General features: G+C 41.9%; 1 protein-coding gene across 1 annotated transcript; it reads right to left on the reverse strand.

Moving 5' to 3' along the window:
• Positions 1 to 5008: 5008 nt before the first annotated feature.
• AWAT1 (acyl-CoA wax alcohol acyltransferase 1) lies at positions 5009 to 11384 on the reverse strand. The gene is made up of 7 exons (XM_084788478.1): positions 11211 to 11384; positions 10170 to 10280; positions 9816 to 9886; positions 8510 to 8714; positions 7481 to 7652; positions 5690 to 5889; positions 5009 to 5470 (listed from the first exon to the last, which is right to left on the reverse strand). Exons 1-7 carry the CDS (start codon positions 11284 to 11286, stop codon positions 5316 to 5318), a joined length of 990 nt encoding a protein of 329 aa, XP_084644604.1. The 5' UTR covers positions 11287 to 11384; the 3' UTR covers positions 5009 to 5315.
• Positions 11385 to 19984: the final 8600 nt, after the last annotated feature.

The following is a 19984-nucleotide window of genomic DNA, read 5'->3' on the forward strand; positions in this document are numbered from 1 at the left end:
CGTTAGCGATTCAACTTGTTGTTTATTTTCCTGGATGTTGTCCACTTTAAGATGCTTACATGAATCTTGAGGAATTAAAGAGATAAAAGGACATTGGGAACAACTGTTTTAAGGGGAAGTAGCCTAACATTTTTCATATATTGCTGTGTATGTTACATGACCCGGTACAAAGCTAACCTGGATGAGAGAAGAGGTGTTACAGACGATCGTTCACTTTTCCCACCTTTCATATTCCTTCGTCTTATAATTTCCAGCTACCTAGGCCAAGTTAGCTGATGTCCTCGGGCTTCGGTTTCCTCATTACTAAACTAGGATAGGAATACCTATGTGACAGGGCTGTGATGAAGAGGTGATAGAGTAATAAATGAAGAAGCATCACTTATAGTTCCTATAGGTGGGAACCCCTTTTCAATAGTTTTCGCCTTTAATTAACCCAGATGAACAACTCAAATTCTAGATTTTTGATCTAGGCCTGCCTAAAAGTGATAATTAAGATCATGACAAAAACAACCCCTTGAGAGAACCAGAAGTCAAAAAAAACTCATCACTGAACGATAACACTAGTGATGAGCTGAAAGGAATAGGTCAGGCTTCTGGAGTTTTAAGAAGAGAGACTTATAACCAATTTAAAAAACATTTGAATTTTAAAAATTAAGAAAATAAAGCTGGGCATGGTGGCACACACCTTTAATCCCAGCACTCGGGAGGTAGAGGCAGGTGGATCTCTGAGTTTGAGGCCAGCCTGGTCTACAAAGCGAGTCCAGGACAGCCAGAGCTGTTACACAGAGAAACCTTGTCTCGAGAAGGCAATAAACAAACAAACAAACAAACAAACAAATAAATAAATAGCTGCATCAAGTGCCCAAGAGAATTTAGGAAGTATAAGACACTCCGAATTTAAAACAACATACCTTATTCCCTGCCAATTTGGATTTATGCAACAAAAACATTAGCCAGTGACATTGATTAAAGAGACAATTTCTAAATAAATTTTCTTTAAAAAAATTACTCTTGTGTTTATGTATAATCCCCCACTGTGTGTGTGTGTGTGTGTGTGTGTGTCTGTGTGTCTGTGTGCGTGTGCACATGCATGCTCACACTCGTGCCCACACGCCCATGAGTGCAGGTGCCCTCAGAGGTGAGAGGCAATTGATCGCTTGGAGCTGGGGTTGCAGGTGTTTTTGAGCCACCTGACATGGGTTCTGGGAACTGAACTCAAGTCCTTTGGAATTGCAGTACCCACTCTAAACCACTGAATCATCTCTTCAGCTCCAAATCTATCTATCTATCTATCTATCTATCTATCTATCTATCTATCTATCTATCCATCTTACTGATTCTTTTTTTTGTTTTTTGAGACAGGATCTCACTATGTAGTCTTAGCTGTCCTGGAACTCACTATCTATATAGATAGACTAAGATTGGACTTCTGCTTCCTGGATGCTGGAATTAAAAGCAGGGGCCACCATACCTGGCCTTAAGTAAATTTCCTATTGAAGATCTTTCTTCGTGCTTTTTATACTGCTCTTCCATTGTGAATTTCTAAGTTCCCTACTTCTTTGCACAGTCTTTAGAAGAATCCACTGAAGGGCATCAAAATCTGTAGGGCTGATATTTCCAGTATGAGCTGAAGTATAGTTTGCCACCAAAAGAAAGTTTTTAAAAAGTATTTGAGTGCAACTAAAGAGCTAGTCTATGAGGGACCTTGGTGTGTTTGGTTGCCAGGGACAATGGTTTTGGATTACAAAATGGGACAAAGACAAATGATTCATCCTTGAGCTCAAGCCTAGATTATTAAAAGATAGTGACTCTCTAAGAGAAGGAAGATGAAGTACTTCTTGGGGCAGGCTGATTATCACCATCAATTCTGTACTGCACTTGGGGCCTTAATCGTCTTCTTGGATCTGCTCAAAAGAAGAAGAAGAAAAAAATACAACGTGCTTGGAAAACTCAGGAGAAAAACTAACTAATACACCAGGACTAGGGTGTCTATTCAGTTTATGTTACCCCCAATGATGTTTAACTTAGAGCTCATGGTAAATCTCATCCCTTTTACTACACAGTAGCCTTCTACCTCCAGCATCAATAAAATATCACCCACTTTGAATCTGAGGAGATTCCTTTCCACAGGGTAGTCATTGTTTTGATCTTTGACAAGTTAAGTTAGTTTTAAAAGATTTACTTATCTATCATTATGTACACAGTGTTCTTCCTGAATATATACTGGCAGGCCAGAAGAGGACATCCGGTCACATTATAGATGGTTGCAAGCCACCATGTGGTTGCTGGGAATTGAACTTGGGACTTCTGGAAGAGCAGTAAGTGCTCTTAACCTCTGAGTCATCTCTCCAGACCCCTCCCCCACACACAATTTAAGTTATTACTAGTTTTATTTTTTTTTAAAAAGTTTTGGTCTTTATCCATTCTTTGGTTGAGGGGCATCTAGGTTGTTTCCAGTTTCTGGCTATTACAAATAAAGCTGCAATGAACATAGCCTAGCAAATGACCTTGTATGGTGGAGCATCTTTCAGGTATACTCCAAGGAGTGGAATAGCTGAGTCTTGGGACTGAGAAAGTGCCAGATTGATTTCCAAAGTGGTTGTGAGTGTTTTCACCCCCTCCATCAATGGAGGAGTGTTCCCCTTGCTCCACATCCTCGGCAGCATGAGCTGTCACTTGTGTTTTTTTTTTTTTTTATCTCAGCCATTCTGACCGGTATAAGATGGACTTTCTCTGATGGCTTAAGATTTTGAGCATTTTTAAAAAGTGTTCCTTGATCATTTGAGATTCCTCTGTTGAGAATTCTCTGTTAAGCTCTGTACCTCATTTTTTAATTGGATTATTTGGTTTGTTGATGTCTCGGGTTTGGTTTTTGTTTTTTGTTTTGTTTTGTTTTGTCAGATGTGGATTTAGTGAAAATCTTTTCCCATTCTGTGGGCTGCCATTTTGTCTTTTTGACAGTGTCCTTTGCCTTACAGAAGCTTTTCAGTTTCATGAGGTTCCATTTATTAATTGTTGATCTTAGTGCCTGCAGTATTGGTGTTCTGTTCAGGAATTTGTCTCTTGTGCCAGTGTGTTCAAGGCTATCCCCTAACTCTTCTTATATGAGGCTTGACCCACTTGGACTTGAGTTTTGTGCAGGATGATATATATATAGATCTATTTGCATTCTTTTACATGTAGATATCCAGTTAGATTAGCATCATTTGTTGGAGATGATGTTGTTGTCTTTTTTTTCATTCTATGGATAGCAGTAGTCTATGAATTTTGGTAAGATCTTTGCATTATGACAGTAGAGGAGAGGAAGGGCCTGTTGGCTTAATAAAAGGTAGTAAAGTTGATATGACTTGGGTTTACAATGAGAATTGGAGAGAAGGAGATGATCTGCCTATGACAGGGTATGAGTGAAAGGTTTTTATTAGAGATTGGTAAATTGGAAACATTTTGCTATTGCTTATAAGGGAAGTCCAGGTTAGAAATAGAGCTAAAATTATGTAAAATAGGAGAAGGCCTAGCAGCTAAGAGTCAAGCAAAGGCAAAAAGAAAAGTAGTCTAAATGGGCCTTTAACTTTGCCTTATTTGCTGAATTTATAAGCGTGTCTTATTCTTATTTTCATTTGCCTATATGTATTAAGATTTGTGTGTGTGAGTAAAGTGCCTGAGATGGACAGAAGAAGGTGTTAGATTCCCTGGAGTAGGAATTACAGATGGGTGTAGAGTTTCCCAATGTGGGTGCTGGGAACAAATCTTGAGTCCTCTGCAAGAGCACTATGTAGTCTTAACCATCCCCTTAAAATTAAAATGGCTTTTGTTGGCTACTTTCTGAAGTAAGAGACATCTCTGTCTTTATTTACTCCTTTAAATTCCTCAGAATGAAGGTGCTGTAGCTGTAGCTCAGTTGATAGCATACTACTCAGATATCCTTGTCCCCATGTACTTACTGAGCATGTTCTAGGCCATGGGTTCCACTCCCAGCACCACACACATCAGACTTGGTGGGGCTGGAGAGATGGCTCAGAGGTTAAGAGCACTGTCTGCTCTTCCAGAGGTCCTGAGTTCAATTCCCAGCAACCACATGGTGGCTCACAACCATCTATAATGAGATCTGGTGCCTTCTTCTGGCAAGTAGGTGGACATGCAGATAGAGCATTCATATACACAAATGAATCTTTAAAACAAAAAATCAGACATGGTGGCACACTCATGTAATCCCAGCGCTCAGGAGGTGGAGGCAAGAGGATCAGAAGTTCAAGGACATCCTCTGATACATAGCAAGTTTGAAGCCAGCCTGGGCTACATGAGATACCATCTCAAACAAACAAAAGAAAGCAAGAAAATAAAGTATCCAGAATACAGATTTTAGGGGAAAAAAACTATAGGTAGAATTTAGAAAGGATTAACATAGCCAAGGATCATTACAAAGAAAATATATGTAAAATGTTTATGCCAACCGACCACTGATCTTGAGTAAGGTACCTTTTATATGTTTACAATCATGCTTGGCAGTGGTGTGGAAGTAAGCCTTTGTATTTGATGATAGAAGATTATTTTTTAAAATTGTATATGAATAGTTGTGGCGCCACTATTCATAGTAGCTAAAAAGTGGGGAAAAAAAACCAAGATGCCCTTCCACAATGACTGAATACACAAAATACAGTTCATCCACAATAGGTTGTTGTTCAGTCATGAAGAATAGAGTACTGTCACATACTAGAATATGGAGGAACCTTGAAAACATGCTGAGAGAAAGAAGCCTATCATGAAAGAACATTCGCTATATTTTCATTTACATGAAATGTGCAGCCTGGCAAAGTCTTAGAGACAGAAGGTGAATCAGTGGTTGCCTGGTGTTGAGTGGTGCACAGTGACTGCCTATGTGTACTGAGTTTCTAGCAGTGCTTGAAGGAACCCCAAAAGTAGCTCGTGGTGGTCATTGTACAGCCCTTTAAAAATACTACACCCTGCTGAACTCTGCACTTCAAACTGGCCAAAATTATGGTATGCAAGGTACATGTTAATTTAAATGTTTTATTAAGAGTTTTAAAAATTAGAGTGGTGACTGCCCGGTCATCATTTGAATCCTTCATGGTATGGGACAAAAGGGCCACAGGCTGTTCCCTCTGAGGAATGCCTGGGTGGGGCTCCTCGGGGACAACTCCTGTGGGGGGAATGGGCAGGGCCAGGGTTATGGTCAAGAAGGAGCTCTTAAAGTGTTCTCCCCGGCTGTCCACACAACTTCTTCCGTATTTCCTCTCTGGTTCTAGGCAACCCAGTTTCCGCTCCAACGCAGATGCTCTCAGGTACAGTTTCTTCAATCACACGAATAGCAGCTTCTGGCTCTCAGAGAAGCCATGCTGGGCCTTATGCTGCTCGAACAGCTTGTGCAGGGCATCCTTGTATAGTGCATGGTATTTTTCCACCATCTCTGGGCTTGGGTTTTCAATTTTGGGCACTGGCAAAGGCTCCCCAACTGTCAAAAGAGATGAAAACAAACAAGCAAAACAAGATTGGAAGTGCCAGAAGCCTCAGTTCTTCCACTCTCTTCTTCCCTGGGCCAGACACTCTGGCTACTTCAGTGGGCTCTCAGCTTCTCCCATTCTGCCACCCTCCTCTTTCACGGGGGAAGGGCACAATGCAGTTGGATGGAAGAAAGAGCTTAGATGGCCCTGAGGCTGAGAGCAGCACTCACCTATGGTGACAAGGGGCTTCTTGTATGGTAGGACACCTTTGGATCCTTGAGAGAGGCCGTCTCCATAGAAGATGCAAAAGTAGAAACCAAAGAACTGGCGGAAACGGTTTTGGAATTTGTACATCCAGCTATCCTCAGGGAACAGCACCTGGTCATATACTTCAGTTTCTCCAAAGGTGAAGGAAGGGACCAGATGAGCCCTGTAGGGAAACCCTCATTCCTCAGACACAGGGTATTGTGGGGACCATGCTGGAAGGATTTCAAGGCCAGGAACTCTTCCATTAGGATACAATACTAGAGACCTAAAACATTCTCTTTACATTAAACAGGGTGCCTTATTTGGTATATGTCTTGTCTTGAAAATTCCCAGACCAATGAGATTGTTATCTCCAGCCTGGATTACAAGGGCAAAATACAGAGATACAGACAGGAAAAAAGAGCTAGGAAGAGCTCCAGGGAACATTCTAACTTTCTGCTAGACAAATCATAAGATGTGGGCACTATGTATAGATGCACATCTATGAAATGGCCCTCCCTCAGAGACCAAGCATAAGGTATTGTCCTTGGGATTCAAGCAGAGAACACTGTTTCTTTTCTATAAGCCACAAGAACCCACCGAGAGCAGTGCTCTAGGGAAAAAAAAAGCAGGCTCTTTACAGCCCTTATGTGAGAAAAAGCAAACACAGCAGTTTGCCATGTGGTACCTGATTGGTTCCTACTAACACTGAGGACACAGTGTGGAAACTAGAGCCCAGGCCCAGAAGAATGAAGATCCTTCAGGCAGCCAGCCAGAAGCAGGGCCTAGACTAGAACCCAGGTCTTCTGGCTCCAACTCGGAGTTCTTCTTCTGTTATACTCCAGACTTATAGGCCTTTCAGGTGAGGTCATCTGAAGATAGATCTGCCTCCTCCCTGAGTATGCAATAGGACAATTGCCCTTGTGTTCGGTGAGCTAGACTACTGAACTGGTAGGCTCCTTATTACTCCATATACCAGCTCCGTTTCCCCGCTTCTTTTCCCAAGACAGTGCAGCTAACATTTATCAATCACCCATGGTATGCAAAGTACACGGTAGGTATTTTATATGAGTGAATTCATTCATATCTCACTGGATCTGGTGGCTTAGCTCTGTAATCAAAGCTATTCATGAAACTGAGGCAAAGGGATTGCAAGTTAAAGATCTACTGGAGCTGTAAAGCCCAGTCACCCCATTCAGGAGGAACAATGATCGGTAGCCGTGTTCGGAAGATGAAAATCCCAACGCTTAGAATGATATCCCAGCATGCAGGGTAAGTCATACAGCCAGGGATGATGATGATGATAATGATGATGATGGTGGTGGTGGTGGTGGTAGTGATCTTCAGATGCTGGGATGGAACCCAGAGCCTCATGCATGTTGGGCAGTTGCTCTACCACTGAACTACAGATACTTCAAGCCTCATAGAGCTAGGATTTTAAATCAGACTCCAGACTCCAGCTCTTTACACAGAATCTCTGTTCTGTCGTGTGTCTTGCACTTATTATCAACAGACAATGTGGATGTGATTGACATGTTAACCTGAGCCTAACTGCCCTGAACGTTGTACCTGAGTTCATAGCCTGACTTCCTGGGAATGGATGCAGTTTGCTGAGAGGAAGCAGATGGCTTAAAGCTTTACAAAATTTGACACCCACCTCTCCTATTCTGTCATAAGTTTCTAGGGGGCAAAACTCCAATGGTACTCATCTTGGTACAATTCATAGGGTCATGTACAGAGAGGGACACCTACTCCTCTTGCTGGGGGACACCTACCCATGTCGAAGGGCTGTGCGCACAAACCCCTTGCGCTTCTGGAGGACGAGGGTGGTGGTGTTAGGCGTGCTCTGTAGGGCTTCTCCCACTCCTCCCACAACAATGCCCACGAGGTTTCCAGTGCCATGGCTCAGCAGGTAGTCAAGCGATTGCTGGCCCACAGAACATAGTCCTAGAGAGAATCAAGGCACAGAGAGGACAAACTCAGCAGGAGAGGAGTGCATGTCAGAGAGAACAGATTGGCTTCTGTGTTCCCATGGCTCACAGGAGGAAAAGCTCAAAGAGATAGGACAGAAGTGTGGAAAAGAGAAGGCAGTGAGTAGAGAGAATATGTTTCCCTTGAACATGATTCCCCATAGGAAGCACTGGATGGAAGCTACAGTGGGATGGTTTTCAGCGGAATAAAGAAAACTTTCTAGCTGGGCGTGGTGGCGCACGCCTTTAATCCCAGCACTCAGGAGGCAGAGGCAGGTGGATCGCTGTGAGTTCGAGGCCAGTCTGGTCTACTAAGTGAGTCCAGGATAGCCAAGGCTACACAGAGAGACCCTGTCTCAAAACAAAACAAAACAACCAACAACAAAAAAAGAAAGAAAAAAAAAGAAAATAAAAGAAAAAGAAAACTTGCTAAATTCAGGTTTCTTTCTACCCCCTTCTTTCCATTAATAGAAACCCCTATTATCCATTGAGCACATACTTTGTGCCCAGACATTATATTGAATACTTTACTCATATAAGATACTATACCTAAGCGATTTTTCATTTACTCACCATACTATTTCAGCACTATTTTTCTGGTGAGGAAGCTGAGTCCACTAGAAGTTAGTTAATTTTCCCATGTTCTTACAGAAAGCAACAGAGCCAAGTTTAAGCTGGGTAGGTTAACTCCATGATGTATGCTCTGATTTCCACACTATGATTACAGGACAAAAGAATGGTGCAGGGTGGGAGAAGAGGCTTAAAAGGGTATATTTTATAAAAAGAGCTATAGTGAAATGGACCAGAAGCTCCGGTGAGTATGATCAGAAGCACCTTTGGCCATGATGTAGTCCCTAACAATGGGGATCTTGAAGAACCACGACAGTGTGGCCAAGTGAGGAGTGATGCCTGGAAAGGTCTTCGAGAAGCCTGTGGACTCAGTGCAGAAGTTGCAGAAGGGACCGAAGGTCAAGAGACCATGGGGATGGACCCCCATGACGTAGTTGCATGAAGGGGACAGGTCCTTAGTCTTCACGATCTGCAACCATGGAAACAAATGGCATAGAGGGTGGAATAAGATCACATGGAGCAGCAAGATGAAGACATGTCAGGGATTTGGGTATTCTCTGAAACAGTTGCCTAACAGGCAAAACACATGAAGCTTTCAAGAGGCCTAGGCTTTGATTGCCACAGCCCTGGAGCGACAGGATAAGCTCTTGGGCAAATGGAACTGATGAGCCACTTGCTTGTGGCTTCAAACAGTTTCAGTCATTTGTGTCCATGAGAATTATGCACATTTTCATTTTATTTGTGTAATGTTGTGTTATATGTCATGGCCAGGAAGCTCTGCTCTAAGAAAACAGGCCCCGGACTGGAGAGCTGGCTCAGCAGTTAGAAACACCCGCTGCACTTGCAGAGGACCTGACTTGGGTTCCCAGCACCCACTTGGTTACTCACAACCACTTGTCCCTGCACTTCTAGGGGATCCAGTGCACTCTTCCAGTCTCCTTGGGCACTGAATGCATGATGCATGCTTACGTACATGCAGGAAAAATGTTCATATGCAAATTAAAAATAGATAAATTTTTAAAATCAAAACAAGAACTGTGTCATTTCCTTTTAAAGAGTACCCAGAGGAGTCCATTTCTGGACCTCTTGCTTAGGTTGTCCTCCTTCAAGTGCCCCCAGTATCTGCCTAGGTAGCTTTTAATGAGCACTGAAAGCTCTGCTCATGTACTGCCACATATGTAAACCATTTCCTTTTCACCCTTCATCAGAATCGCGTCTGTGTTTTGCACCACCTTCTAATTATGCATTTAGCTTTTCTCCCCCATCAGAAGTGAGATGCTTACTCATGAAGAATCATGTAGTCACTTTTCTGAAGCCCTAACATGGGGCTAATGGAAGTTTCTGAATCATGTTTGTTAAAGTGAATGATACTTTTCTTCATCTTATGTCATACGGCAGGTTATGCCAAGAGTTTCCAAAATGTCCCAGCAAAGTACAGAATACTGTGCTGTAATCTTGCCTGAGCTGACACTTTACCAAGATGCTCAGTTTTCTTATGGACACTCTGAGTCATTTGGTATAATACCTGCATTTTGAGTGTTGAGGGGGACACTGGGGAAGGGATACTTACACTAACGGGGAAATAGTCTCTGATGTGGGTCCAGACTTTCCAGTTCCTTACCCAGGTTGAACGCCTGCCACCTGAGACAAAAGTGTCAGTAGAGGATGATATCGGTATTGCCACTTCATACCTCTCACCCACCCAGAGGTCCCCTAGCAACTTAAAAGGACTACATCCAAGAGGTAGGGAAGGAGAACATCCTAGAATGACTCTAGCTGCCTAGCATTTGTAACTTGGAGATCTTGGAAGAGAATTCTTAGAAAAGAACTCAAAAGACAGTGGTATGGTGAGTGGAACCTTGCAGCAAGCAGGCTTCTGGACTAGGGTAGAACTTCCCCCCTCTCCTAGATTCATGAGTCTTACCTTGATTTGGAGTCTTCCAGTCCAGGAGTAATAGCCAGCCAAAGTAAAGTGTTGGTAGCAGCCACAAGGGGGTGAAAAATAGGGAAATTAACAACGGCTGCGCGATCCAAACTGAGGAAAGAGTAGGCCAGAACAAATTTGTGCTGGCATCAGAGTTTGGCCATGCCCAGTCCTATTGCTACCACGTCATACTACCCATGCTCTGAACCTGGGCTTCAGCACAACCTCAGGCCTGGCATTTGCCCTTCAGAAAATTTTCTGTCATCTATCATATGCATTCCTCACTTCTCCTCCTACCTCTCATCATGCTCCCCTGCCTCCCTGTCTAGCCACCATCCTTGGTACTTTGGCTCTGTGCCTGGATCAAGCTTCTTGTCTGCTGCTCACATTAAGCTATCGTGTTTTTTTCCATTTCTGCCTCTCTATCTCCCTTCCTATCCGTCATCTCAGAATCTGTGATAGGGTGTGGGTCTATGTTTCCTTGTTTTTATACTCTCCAGCTCTCTCTTGACCATTCCCATGCGACATCTCCAGTCCTGTAGTGTGTCCTACCCTACCCACTGTTCTTTCCCTCTTGCCCATTCAACATCCCTTCGACCGTCTTTCTTTCACTCCACACTACCACCCCACTCTCAGAGTGGAAAACTCTATGGCTCAAGCATTGGCTATGTAGCTGAGTATGCTGGCATACACCTATCAGTCTAGCATTCAGGAGGCTGAGACAAGAGGATAATGAGTTAAGAGACCGTGCCAACCGTGAACTTGTCTCATGAAATCCAGCCAAGCCATCAGGAACACAACAAAGACAATCAAGACAACAAAGAAGCAAAACCTCCACAGGCTGCTCAGCTATTAAAAACACCTCTTCCTTTTCATTCAGGATACATAGCACTCAAGAATCCACTGCATGGCTCTCTAGTACTATCTAAATTGATCAAAAGGCCAAGAATTAGACTTCCCAAGACCATAAAACCATCACTCAGGTCTGGCCCTGCCTTCTTGAGTTGGCTTCTTGCTGTGCACTCTTGGTTCAGTACTCACAGATGGTAAGGTAGCCGAAGAGCCACTGCAGAAGGCACAGCTTCTGTAAGTAATCAGACTTCTTAGAGCAAGGCATGATGCTCAGGAGCCTGAGGGAGGTAAAGGTCCTAGAGCCTGTTCCAATGAATGGTGCCACCAGCCTCTGGAAGCTCACTGGATAGTGAACGCCTGAGACTATGAAGAGTTGACACTTGCCCTTTCCCCTCTTTTCCATAACTCCCTCCCCCCACCCACTGAAGAGGCCTGTTCAATAGCACTGGGGACTGCCCCCACAGGGATGGCCCCACCCACTACCCTTTGACTCTTTCCTGTGACTATGGGGACATCAGGATGAAGAAAGGAGAACATGACTATCTAAATGGCAGCTATCCAGAGAAGGGAACTTCTCTCACGGGCCATTCAGAGACCACAGGGGTGTAAACTGAAGGAGATGACAGTGAGAAGAATATTCTGGGGGCTGGAGCGTGAGGGACACCTGGAATTGGGTGTCTATTGCCCTCAAGCAGTGTGATAAGAGGCTACCCAGCCTCACACTTTTTCTACATGTACACAAAAAATAAAGACTGGAAGAACATTTTCATTTTATATTATCATTAACTAGTTGAACCCAAGCACTGGAAAAACAACAAAAACAAAACAACTATGAACATTTTGGCATACTTGTTCATTTGTCTGCTTATTTGGGAGGAGTATTGTAGAGTGCTATTTTACCACTAAATCCTTAATTTTGGAGATATAAAACTGCAGGTGTTTTCTTCCACAATATCACTACCACTGTCATCCTTAACAAATGTAAAACTTCTCTAACAATATCTAATATTTAATACATAGGCAAATGTCTTTTTAATTCTAAAAAAGATTCACTGATTATATTTGAATATCGTGACATTTAAGTCTCTATTTCAGTTGCACTCTCGCTTTCTCACTGTAAATAGAACCCAGATACAAAAATCATTTAAATAAATGTATGGCTTAATAAATTATTATCAGTGCCATGCATGGTGGCGCACACCTTTAATCCCAGCACTTGGGAGGCAGAAGCAGGCGGATCGCTGTGAGTTCGAGGCCATCCTGGTCTACAAAGTGAGTCCAGGACAGCCAAGGCTAACACAGAGAAACCCTGTCTCAAAAAACCCAAAATAAATAAATAAATAAATAAATAATTATCAGAGAACACCTGGTAGCCACCCTAGGTAAAGACATAGAACTTTCTACTTAGCCCACACTGTCTCCATGTGCCCTATTCCCACCCTAATCTCCTTTCTCCTCTCCAAGTAAGCATTATCTGAAACCCTAGAGTCATCTTATGATTTTCTATGGGTTACCTCTCCAGATATAGTTCCCTAGTCATTATGATTTATTTTTGACCATTCAAAATATAAGTCTTCCTCTTTTTAACCTTCTACTCTGGAATATAGATTTGTAAGGGAGTTGCAAAACAGTACAGAGCGCTCCCTACATCCTTCACCCAGCCTTCCCTCCCTGCTGCTTAGCATGTGAAGTAAACATTGCATATTAGAGAAGCTCTGTCACCTGAGTTCTAGGTTTTACTTGAATTGGGCCTGCTTTTTCACTGGCGTCCATTTTTTTGTTCCAGGATGCCATTAAGATTCCACATTTCACCTCGTCATTGTCTTCCTAGTCTCCACACGCCCATGGTCTTCCCTTGTCTTTCTTGATGGTGGCACTTCTGAAGAGTTCAAGTCCAATTTGTTTTGAGATGGAGTCTTGCTATACAGTCCTCATGGCCGCAGGAGCTCTCATGTTTCCTGAATGTTGGAGTTACAGTGTGAGCTTCAAATCTGTTTATTTTAAATGTGTGTGTGTTGTGTGTGTGTGTGTGTGTGTTGTATATGTGTGTATGTGTTGTATATGTATGTATTTGTGTGTGGTGTGTGTGTGTTGTATATGTGTGTGTGGTGTGTGTATATGTGTGTGGTGTGTGTATGTGTGTGTATGTGTATGTGGGGTGTGTGTGTGTGTGTGTGTGTGTGTGTGTGTGTGTGTGTGTGTGTGTGTATGAAGGTCAGAGGATCCTGGGATCTAGGTCAGGTCATGAGGTTTATGCTGTAAGCACTTTTGCCCACTGAGCTGTCTCATGAGCTCTCAAATCTGTTTTCATATACAGGTTTCTCCTTCTGTTTATTATTTCCTTAATGTTGAGATCTTGGTGATGCCGAATTACAAGCCAAACTGAAAGGGAGGTAAACTACTCATTCCTTATCTCCCTTTTCTTACCTTGTAATTTTAGATACCTTATATCATGTTTGGTTGTGGTGTGTGTTGTTTCACTTTTCCCACCTGAAGATTCTATATATCTAAAGGGATAAGGACTGCCTTTTATTTGCCAGTGTAACTCTCTCTCTCTCTCTCTCTCTCTCTCTCTCTCTCTCTCTCTCTCTCTCTCTCCGTGTGTGTGTGTGTGTGTGTGTGTGTGTGTGTGTGTGTGTGTGTGTGTATTCCATTTCATGCCAGATCCCACACCTTACATTGGTATTTTCCTGAACCTCTACTTAATAATAGTTGTGTTTTAATATCAATTGAATAATGATATGACACACTGAAACTGCTATGTGCATCTATTATGATGGTATTTGCACCCATTTGAAACAATATATGTGCAAAATACTATTTATTAATTTTAGACAATGCTCTGTATTAATGAAGTTACTCCCCCATGCCTCAGCTGTGTACTTCCTACAAGTTGTGAACAATGGCTCCTTGCCCCATGTGGGGACTCTCAACCATTTGTAGCTCTAGTTACAGAGCATCCAGTGCTCTCTTCTGGCCTCCATCGGCAGCAGGCGCACACAGTGTAAGGAGATACACAGGCAGACAAAGTACTTATACACATAAAAAGGAAATAATGAAAATTTATTTATTTTTCTGATTACGGAAATAATGCATGTAAACCAGTCAATTTTCAGAGCACTCTGGAAAGTGTAACAGGAACAAAAGCTACACATAACCTCACCATTCACAAGTAATCATTATTCACTGCAAACAGTTGATTGTGTTCATTTTTATGGAGCATATTTCCTATACAAATGTGGTCATAGATATAAAATTATTGTTGAGTTTGGATTCATGAGTCCAACACATCAAGTTGTGTATCTGAGATTCCACTTAAGTAAGTGGCTTAACTGCTTAGTGCCTCCACTCCATCATCTGTAAAAAGATTAAATATTGACCCATATTACAGGATTATCATTTATATACAAGAATTAATGCAGAATACTTGGCTCAGGCCCTTGCTCATATATATGCTCATATTAAAGGTTCAATACATGAAAGAACAGCCAAAAAGTTCAATGTTGGTTATTTAATATAATTATTTAACATTGAGCCATATCTCATATTCCATTTTGTAAACTGCTTTGTATGAAATGGTATCCTGTGATATTTTTTTCATGCCATTATAGCATCATACATGATTTCCATTGTATGGTCATGCCACAATTCATTTTTCTTAATGGGTTAATTAATTTTGGGACAAAGACTCACTATGTAGCCCTTCTTGTCCTAGAACTTGCTATGTAGACCTGGCTAGCCTCTAGTTTATGGAGATTTGCTTGCCTCTGCCTTTTGAGTGTTGTGACTAAAGGCTTGAACTACCAAACCTGGTTTTATCAATTTATTTTTGTTTCATTTTTAAAAAAAATCCTCTTATTTTAATTACATGTATATGCATGTATTTGTGTGTGGGTATGTGAGTGTGACTGCAGGTGTGTAAGGAGGCCAGAAGGAGGCATTGGTTTTACTGGAGCTGGCAGTTGCAGGCCGTTATGAGTGCCCTGCTTAAAGAGCTGTGTGAGGTCTTAACCTCTGATCCATCCATCTAGCCCGATTTGTTTCCTTTGAGACAAACTCTTATGTGTCCCAGGCTGGCCTTAGACTTACCCTGATCCTGTAAGCCTCCACTCCTAACTGCTGAAATTACAGGTGTGGGCTACCATGTCTCCTCAGAAGCACTAACTTTTAGATAAGTACCTTCCAAACTCTAGCCAGATTTCTCGGTACTTTAAAGGTAGGTGAAGGTCACTCACTGGTCAGCATGCCTCCTTTATTATGACCAATGTCCTTTCTCCCAGTGAATTGTAGGAGTTTAGACATAATACAGGAGTAGGATGCTTTCCTGGGCCTCCATTGCCATGTGTAGGTATAGCAAAGGCACCAGAAAGGGAGGTTGCATAGCCTTGTAAGGAGAACTCTGGGCTTGAAGAGAGACCATGACCCTCTTCTCCAAGTAGTTGGGCAAGTAAGTATGTCCCCCTAGTCCCCCCACCAAACACACCTATTACCTGGCAACCTTACTAGACCTGGCAGTGCTGCTGTTTGGATTCACCTGAAAATAACTAAATGCAAGCCAGGTCCAGTGGGCTGTGAAACTTGGAAAAATTGGATTTTTTTAGTAATGGACATTGAGGTCAGTCTGTACTCAGAATGAATTTGAATAAGACATCTGTGTCTCCTTTAAGGAGAAAGAAAATGAATCTAGTTTTACCTGAACTAAAAAGGTGAGAGGTTTTTTAATGTTTGTTTTGTTTGTTTGTTTGTTTGTTTGCAATTTTTTATGGTCAGAATATCTGGAACATCCAGGGACTTTTTTGGTATGTGAGTATACTTGGCTGCCCTGAATTGAAGAAAAGGAAATGCAATAATAGTGAAAAGAGATTGGGAAACCTGAGGATATGGAGGCCTGGTTGCTAGTAAGAACACTGATCCTTTGTCTTCATTGTTGTTTTTATTAGTGTGACCTCATTGAATAGTATTAATCATAATCTTCCATTGGTTACATACTCTCTGCTTTTCTTATTTTGTGATTTTATGAGACAAGGGCTTCATGTAGCTCAGGTTGGCCTCAAACTTGTTATGTAGGTGAGGCTGGTCTGAACACCTGATCCTCTTGCTTACACTTTCCAAGTGATGGGATTACAGGCTCTTGACAATGTACATACTCATCATTTTATGGGCCTGCTTTCCTCCCTCCCTCCCTCCCTCCCTCCCTCCCTCCCTCCCTCCCTCCCTCCCTTCCTTCCCTCCTTCCTTCCTTTCTTCTTCCTTTCTTCTTTCTTTCTGTCTTTATTGGTTCATGTTATTCGTCCAAATTGCACTATTGCTACTATTTACAGATTCTGTTAATGCACATCTGTTTGTTGAAAAAGTTCTGGGAAGAATTCTTCCTTGAGCAGTACACATGAAAAGCCACTCCTTAGCTAGTATTTATTACCTTAATGTTTTCTTCCAAAGGCTGAAGGTTTCTTTCTGGTGCACTAGCTTAGGAAGTAGAACTCTTATTTGTCTGGTTTCCAGTCCCCAGCCTCTAAGGATTGATCAGAGCAGTGTCAAATGTGCAAGTGAGTTCTGTCAAAATAGCATGTGGGCAGAACCCAGCAAAAATAGGTCACAGGGGAGGATGGACAAATGTTAACATTCTCCTGAGCCAATGCCTAGTCATGTGGAGATCTAGATACCAAAAAACAGGTTGAAGCTGTAAGGCCAGAAAAAAAAAAGTCAACAGAGAGGCTGAGAATAAAGCAAAAGCCAAAGCCATACCCAAAAGTGACAAAGTCAGTAGAAACTACACTGGTCCAGGTAAAGGTTACTAGAGCTCAGAAGAGCAAAGTAACTTAATGTCTCCTCTCTTCTCTTCTCTTCTCTTCTCTTCTCTTCTCTTCTCTTCTCTTCTCTTCTCTTCTCTTCTCCTCCCTTCTCTCTGACTGGAAACAATCAGATAGAAATGTCACCATTTCCTCGCTTGCCTTGGCATGTTGGCCAGTGTGGTCTCACTGGCTGATCTCAACTTGTTTTTCATGTTAATCTATCTCTGGCAGACTGCAGACTTCACTAAGCCTTTTGGAGGAATTCACTTTAGATGGTGTGTGGGAAATAGCCAGGCTGGAGGTGGCAAGGGCTGAGAATTCTGTCATTGCAGCATGACAGCTGCAAGAGTGAAAACTACAGATTGCAAAGAATGAACTTGTTATCACAGAATGCGACCAGGTAACTGATAACTGGGAAACTTGCTTCAGACCTGTCTAAGATGATTAGACAGTAAGGGACTAAAAGCCACTCAGCTGAAAGGGGAAACTTATTAGCTACAAACTTTCTGGTACCTCAGCACCTTCAAGGGACTCCTTGGAGGTGCTGCCTGTGACCACTGGGTTCATCAGATCCTTGATACAATGGTTTACTCTACACTGGCCATTGGTGTTTCTAAAGGAGCTTAGTTTCTCAGCCTTTTCAGTACTGGTTCTAGAGAGGTAACAAGTCATAAACAATAATAAAAAACACATATCTAACTGGTGGGAGAAGTTAGTTGGCAAGGTTGGACTCTTCCAAGGTCCACCTTCATATTAAAGATACAGTATACCTTCCGTGGTCACTGTAGCTACTGGGAGGGAGTGGTTGCCTGCCACTGTCGGGTCCTGGGAAATTATATCATCTTTAATTGTCCTTGATCTATTCTAAAATATAAACTTTGTGTATGGATTAGTCAGCTAATGGGAATGAAAGAAACATTGCCATGGCCCAACACTAGGATTTGTTTACATGCAGGAGACAGGAAAATGTAGGAGTCTAGTCCTACTAGCTAAGCCAGAGGTGACAAACACAAATGTCTTTAGGAACCAGGGGCACTAGAAATGAAGGAATCAGCTGACAGGCATAATAAGAAATGATAGTAGTGTGATGCCCCAGAGAGATGCCTCCATAGGTCTTCTAGCTTTTTCTTCAAAAAAAAAAAATTAAAATACAAGGAAAAGAAAAGAATAATATGAGGAATGCCTGCATTTCACCAGCTACCTAAATTCAGTACTTGCTAATATTATGCATATTTATTTTGTCTCTTTTTATGTACACACAAATGTTCGCACATATGTACATATGTATGCATGTCTTATTTTTTAGAAGCACTTCTAATTTTTTTTAAAATTATAAGCATGCTTTCTAAACAAAACAGAGCTACAGATTTGCCCCAAGACTGATTTGTGAGCAATGAGGAATGGCTGCCAGGGAAGCACAGCCGTGCCTGAATAAGTCCTGATAATCCAGCCAATACCAGTGAGCTCTGCCATGGGACAAAGTGGACTAGCGGACATCAGCATGGCCTTCCAGAACCTCCTACCCACCTTCTTTTGGAGATAGTGTATCAGCCTCTAAAAATCCGCTCACGTTCCTCTCTTTTTAAAAAATGTTATTTGTGCTTTTATGGAATGCATAATACATATAAAGGGTTGAAAGAAAAATAAGTGAACATATATCCAAGGCCCTTGGTTTGGTCCCCAGTACTGTAAAACAAAACCAAAAGAAATAAAAATGACAGTACTAGTAACTTCCAATGCACTTATTATGCTCTGACCTCATCTTCTTTCCCTGTGCACCATGAGCAACCACTATATTGCTGTTTGTCTATTGTTCTGTATTTGTAATTTTATCTCATATATACGTAAGTCTTCTGAACAAAAGACATTAAGTTTGCCTTCATTTGGTATAGACACTTTTTGACGTATGATTGTTTTACATCCTGATAGACTCACTTTAAAACATACTGTAAGTTGAAAATAAATTTGATATCCTTGATCTGCCAAGCATGATAATCTAGCAACACAGCGTACTGTAGCATATTTGTTTTTTCCCTCTTGATTGTGTGACTCACTGCCACTGTTAAGTATCACAAAAGAGAATCCCTGACCTGGGGAAAGAGTCAAAATTCAAAATATGGTTTTTAGTTAATATACGTTATTTTGCAGTGTCAAAGTTGAAAGACTGAAAGTCAAATCACTATTGAACTCAGTGTGTTACTCATGTTTATGTCACTGTGTCAAAATATCTGAGATAACCAGCTAATAGAGATGAAAGCTTTATGTTTGCTTGTGGTTTCAGATGACTCAATGCTCATTTTTGGAACCTTTGTAGAACATCATGTCATGGTGGGATGGTGTGGCAGAGGAGACAGCTGAGAAGCAAGAGAGACAGACAGGAAGGAGCCAGATTCTCAATATCCATCCATCCCTTTCAGGAACACACTTCAAATGACCCAATAGTGCTACATCTGAACAGGGGGCCAAAGTCCTCTCCATGCATAATCCTTGATTGCTGCATCAGTCTCTGCCAGCTCCCCTGGACCCAGATTTGTTGGCTCAGTTGGTCTCCTTGTGGAGCTCCTGTCCCCTCCAGGTCCTTCTATCCCCCAACTCTTCTATAAGACTCCCTGCTCTGGGTTCTTAATTTTAATTTGTTGTTAATTTATCAACCATTACCTTTTTCTTTTTAAATTTAATTTTTAGTATTATATTGACATCATTTCTACCTCTTCATCACCTGCACCTCATCCAACCAATTCTTCCTGTGCCGACAACTAATTCTTTAATCATTATTGTTTTACACACAGAGAGACACAGACACAGACACACAGACACACAGACACACAGTCACACACACACAGACAACCCCCTTACTTATTCTAATTTGGTGTTGCTTATATGTACATGCATTTCATAAACCCTTTCTCTCACTCTTTGATATGATGACGTTTTTAAACATTTTTCTTTCTAAGGTTTGAATTTCTGGTTTTCGTCTAAAATATGATTACTTTAGGCGAGAGGGGGTGCTGAAAAACAGAAGGTTAATCTCCACATATGTTGACCTGGGGGCTTCTCAGTCTGCAAATAGCCTGGAGCTAAGCTTCCTCCTTCCCTTGGAAGTACCTCCCTCTTGATTTGAGGGTGGAAGTCAGAACTGAACTTCTGTCATCTCCCCCGCCTCATCACGCT

The sequence above is a fragment of the Acomys minous genome (genome assembly GCF_964271855.1).
Source record: "Acomys minous genome assembly, chromosome: 7".
NCBI classification, from domain to species: Eukaryota; Metazoa; Chordata; class Mammalia; order Rodentia; family Muridae; genus Acomys; species Acomys minous.

Coding starts and splice junctions, on each gene's coding strand:
- AWAT1 (XM_084788478.1), bottom strand. CDS start 11,286: ATGCCTTGCTCTAAGAAGTCTGATTACTTACAGAAGCTGTGCCTTCTG. Junction 5,890..7,480: donor CGCACAGCCCTTCGACATGG/GTAGGTGTCCCC, acceptor GTTTCCCTACAG/GGCTCATCTGGTCCCTTCCT. Junction 5,471..5,689: donor GAAGCCCCTTGTCACCATAG/GTGAGTGCTGCT, acceptor CTCTTTTGACAG/TTGGGGAGCCTTTGCCAGTG.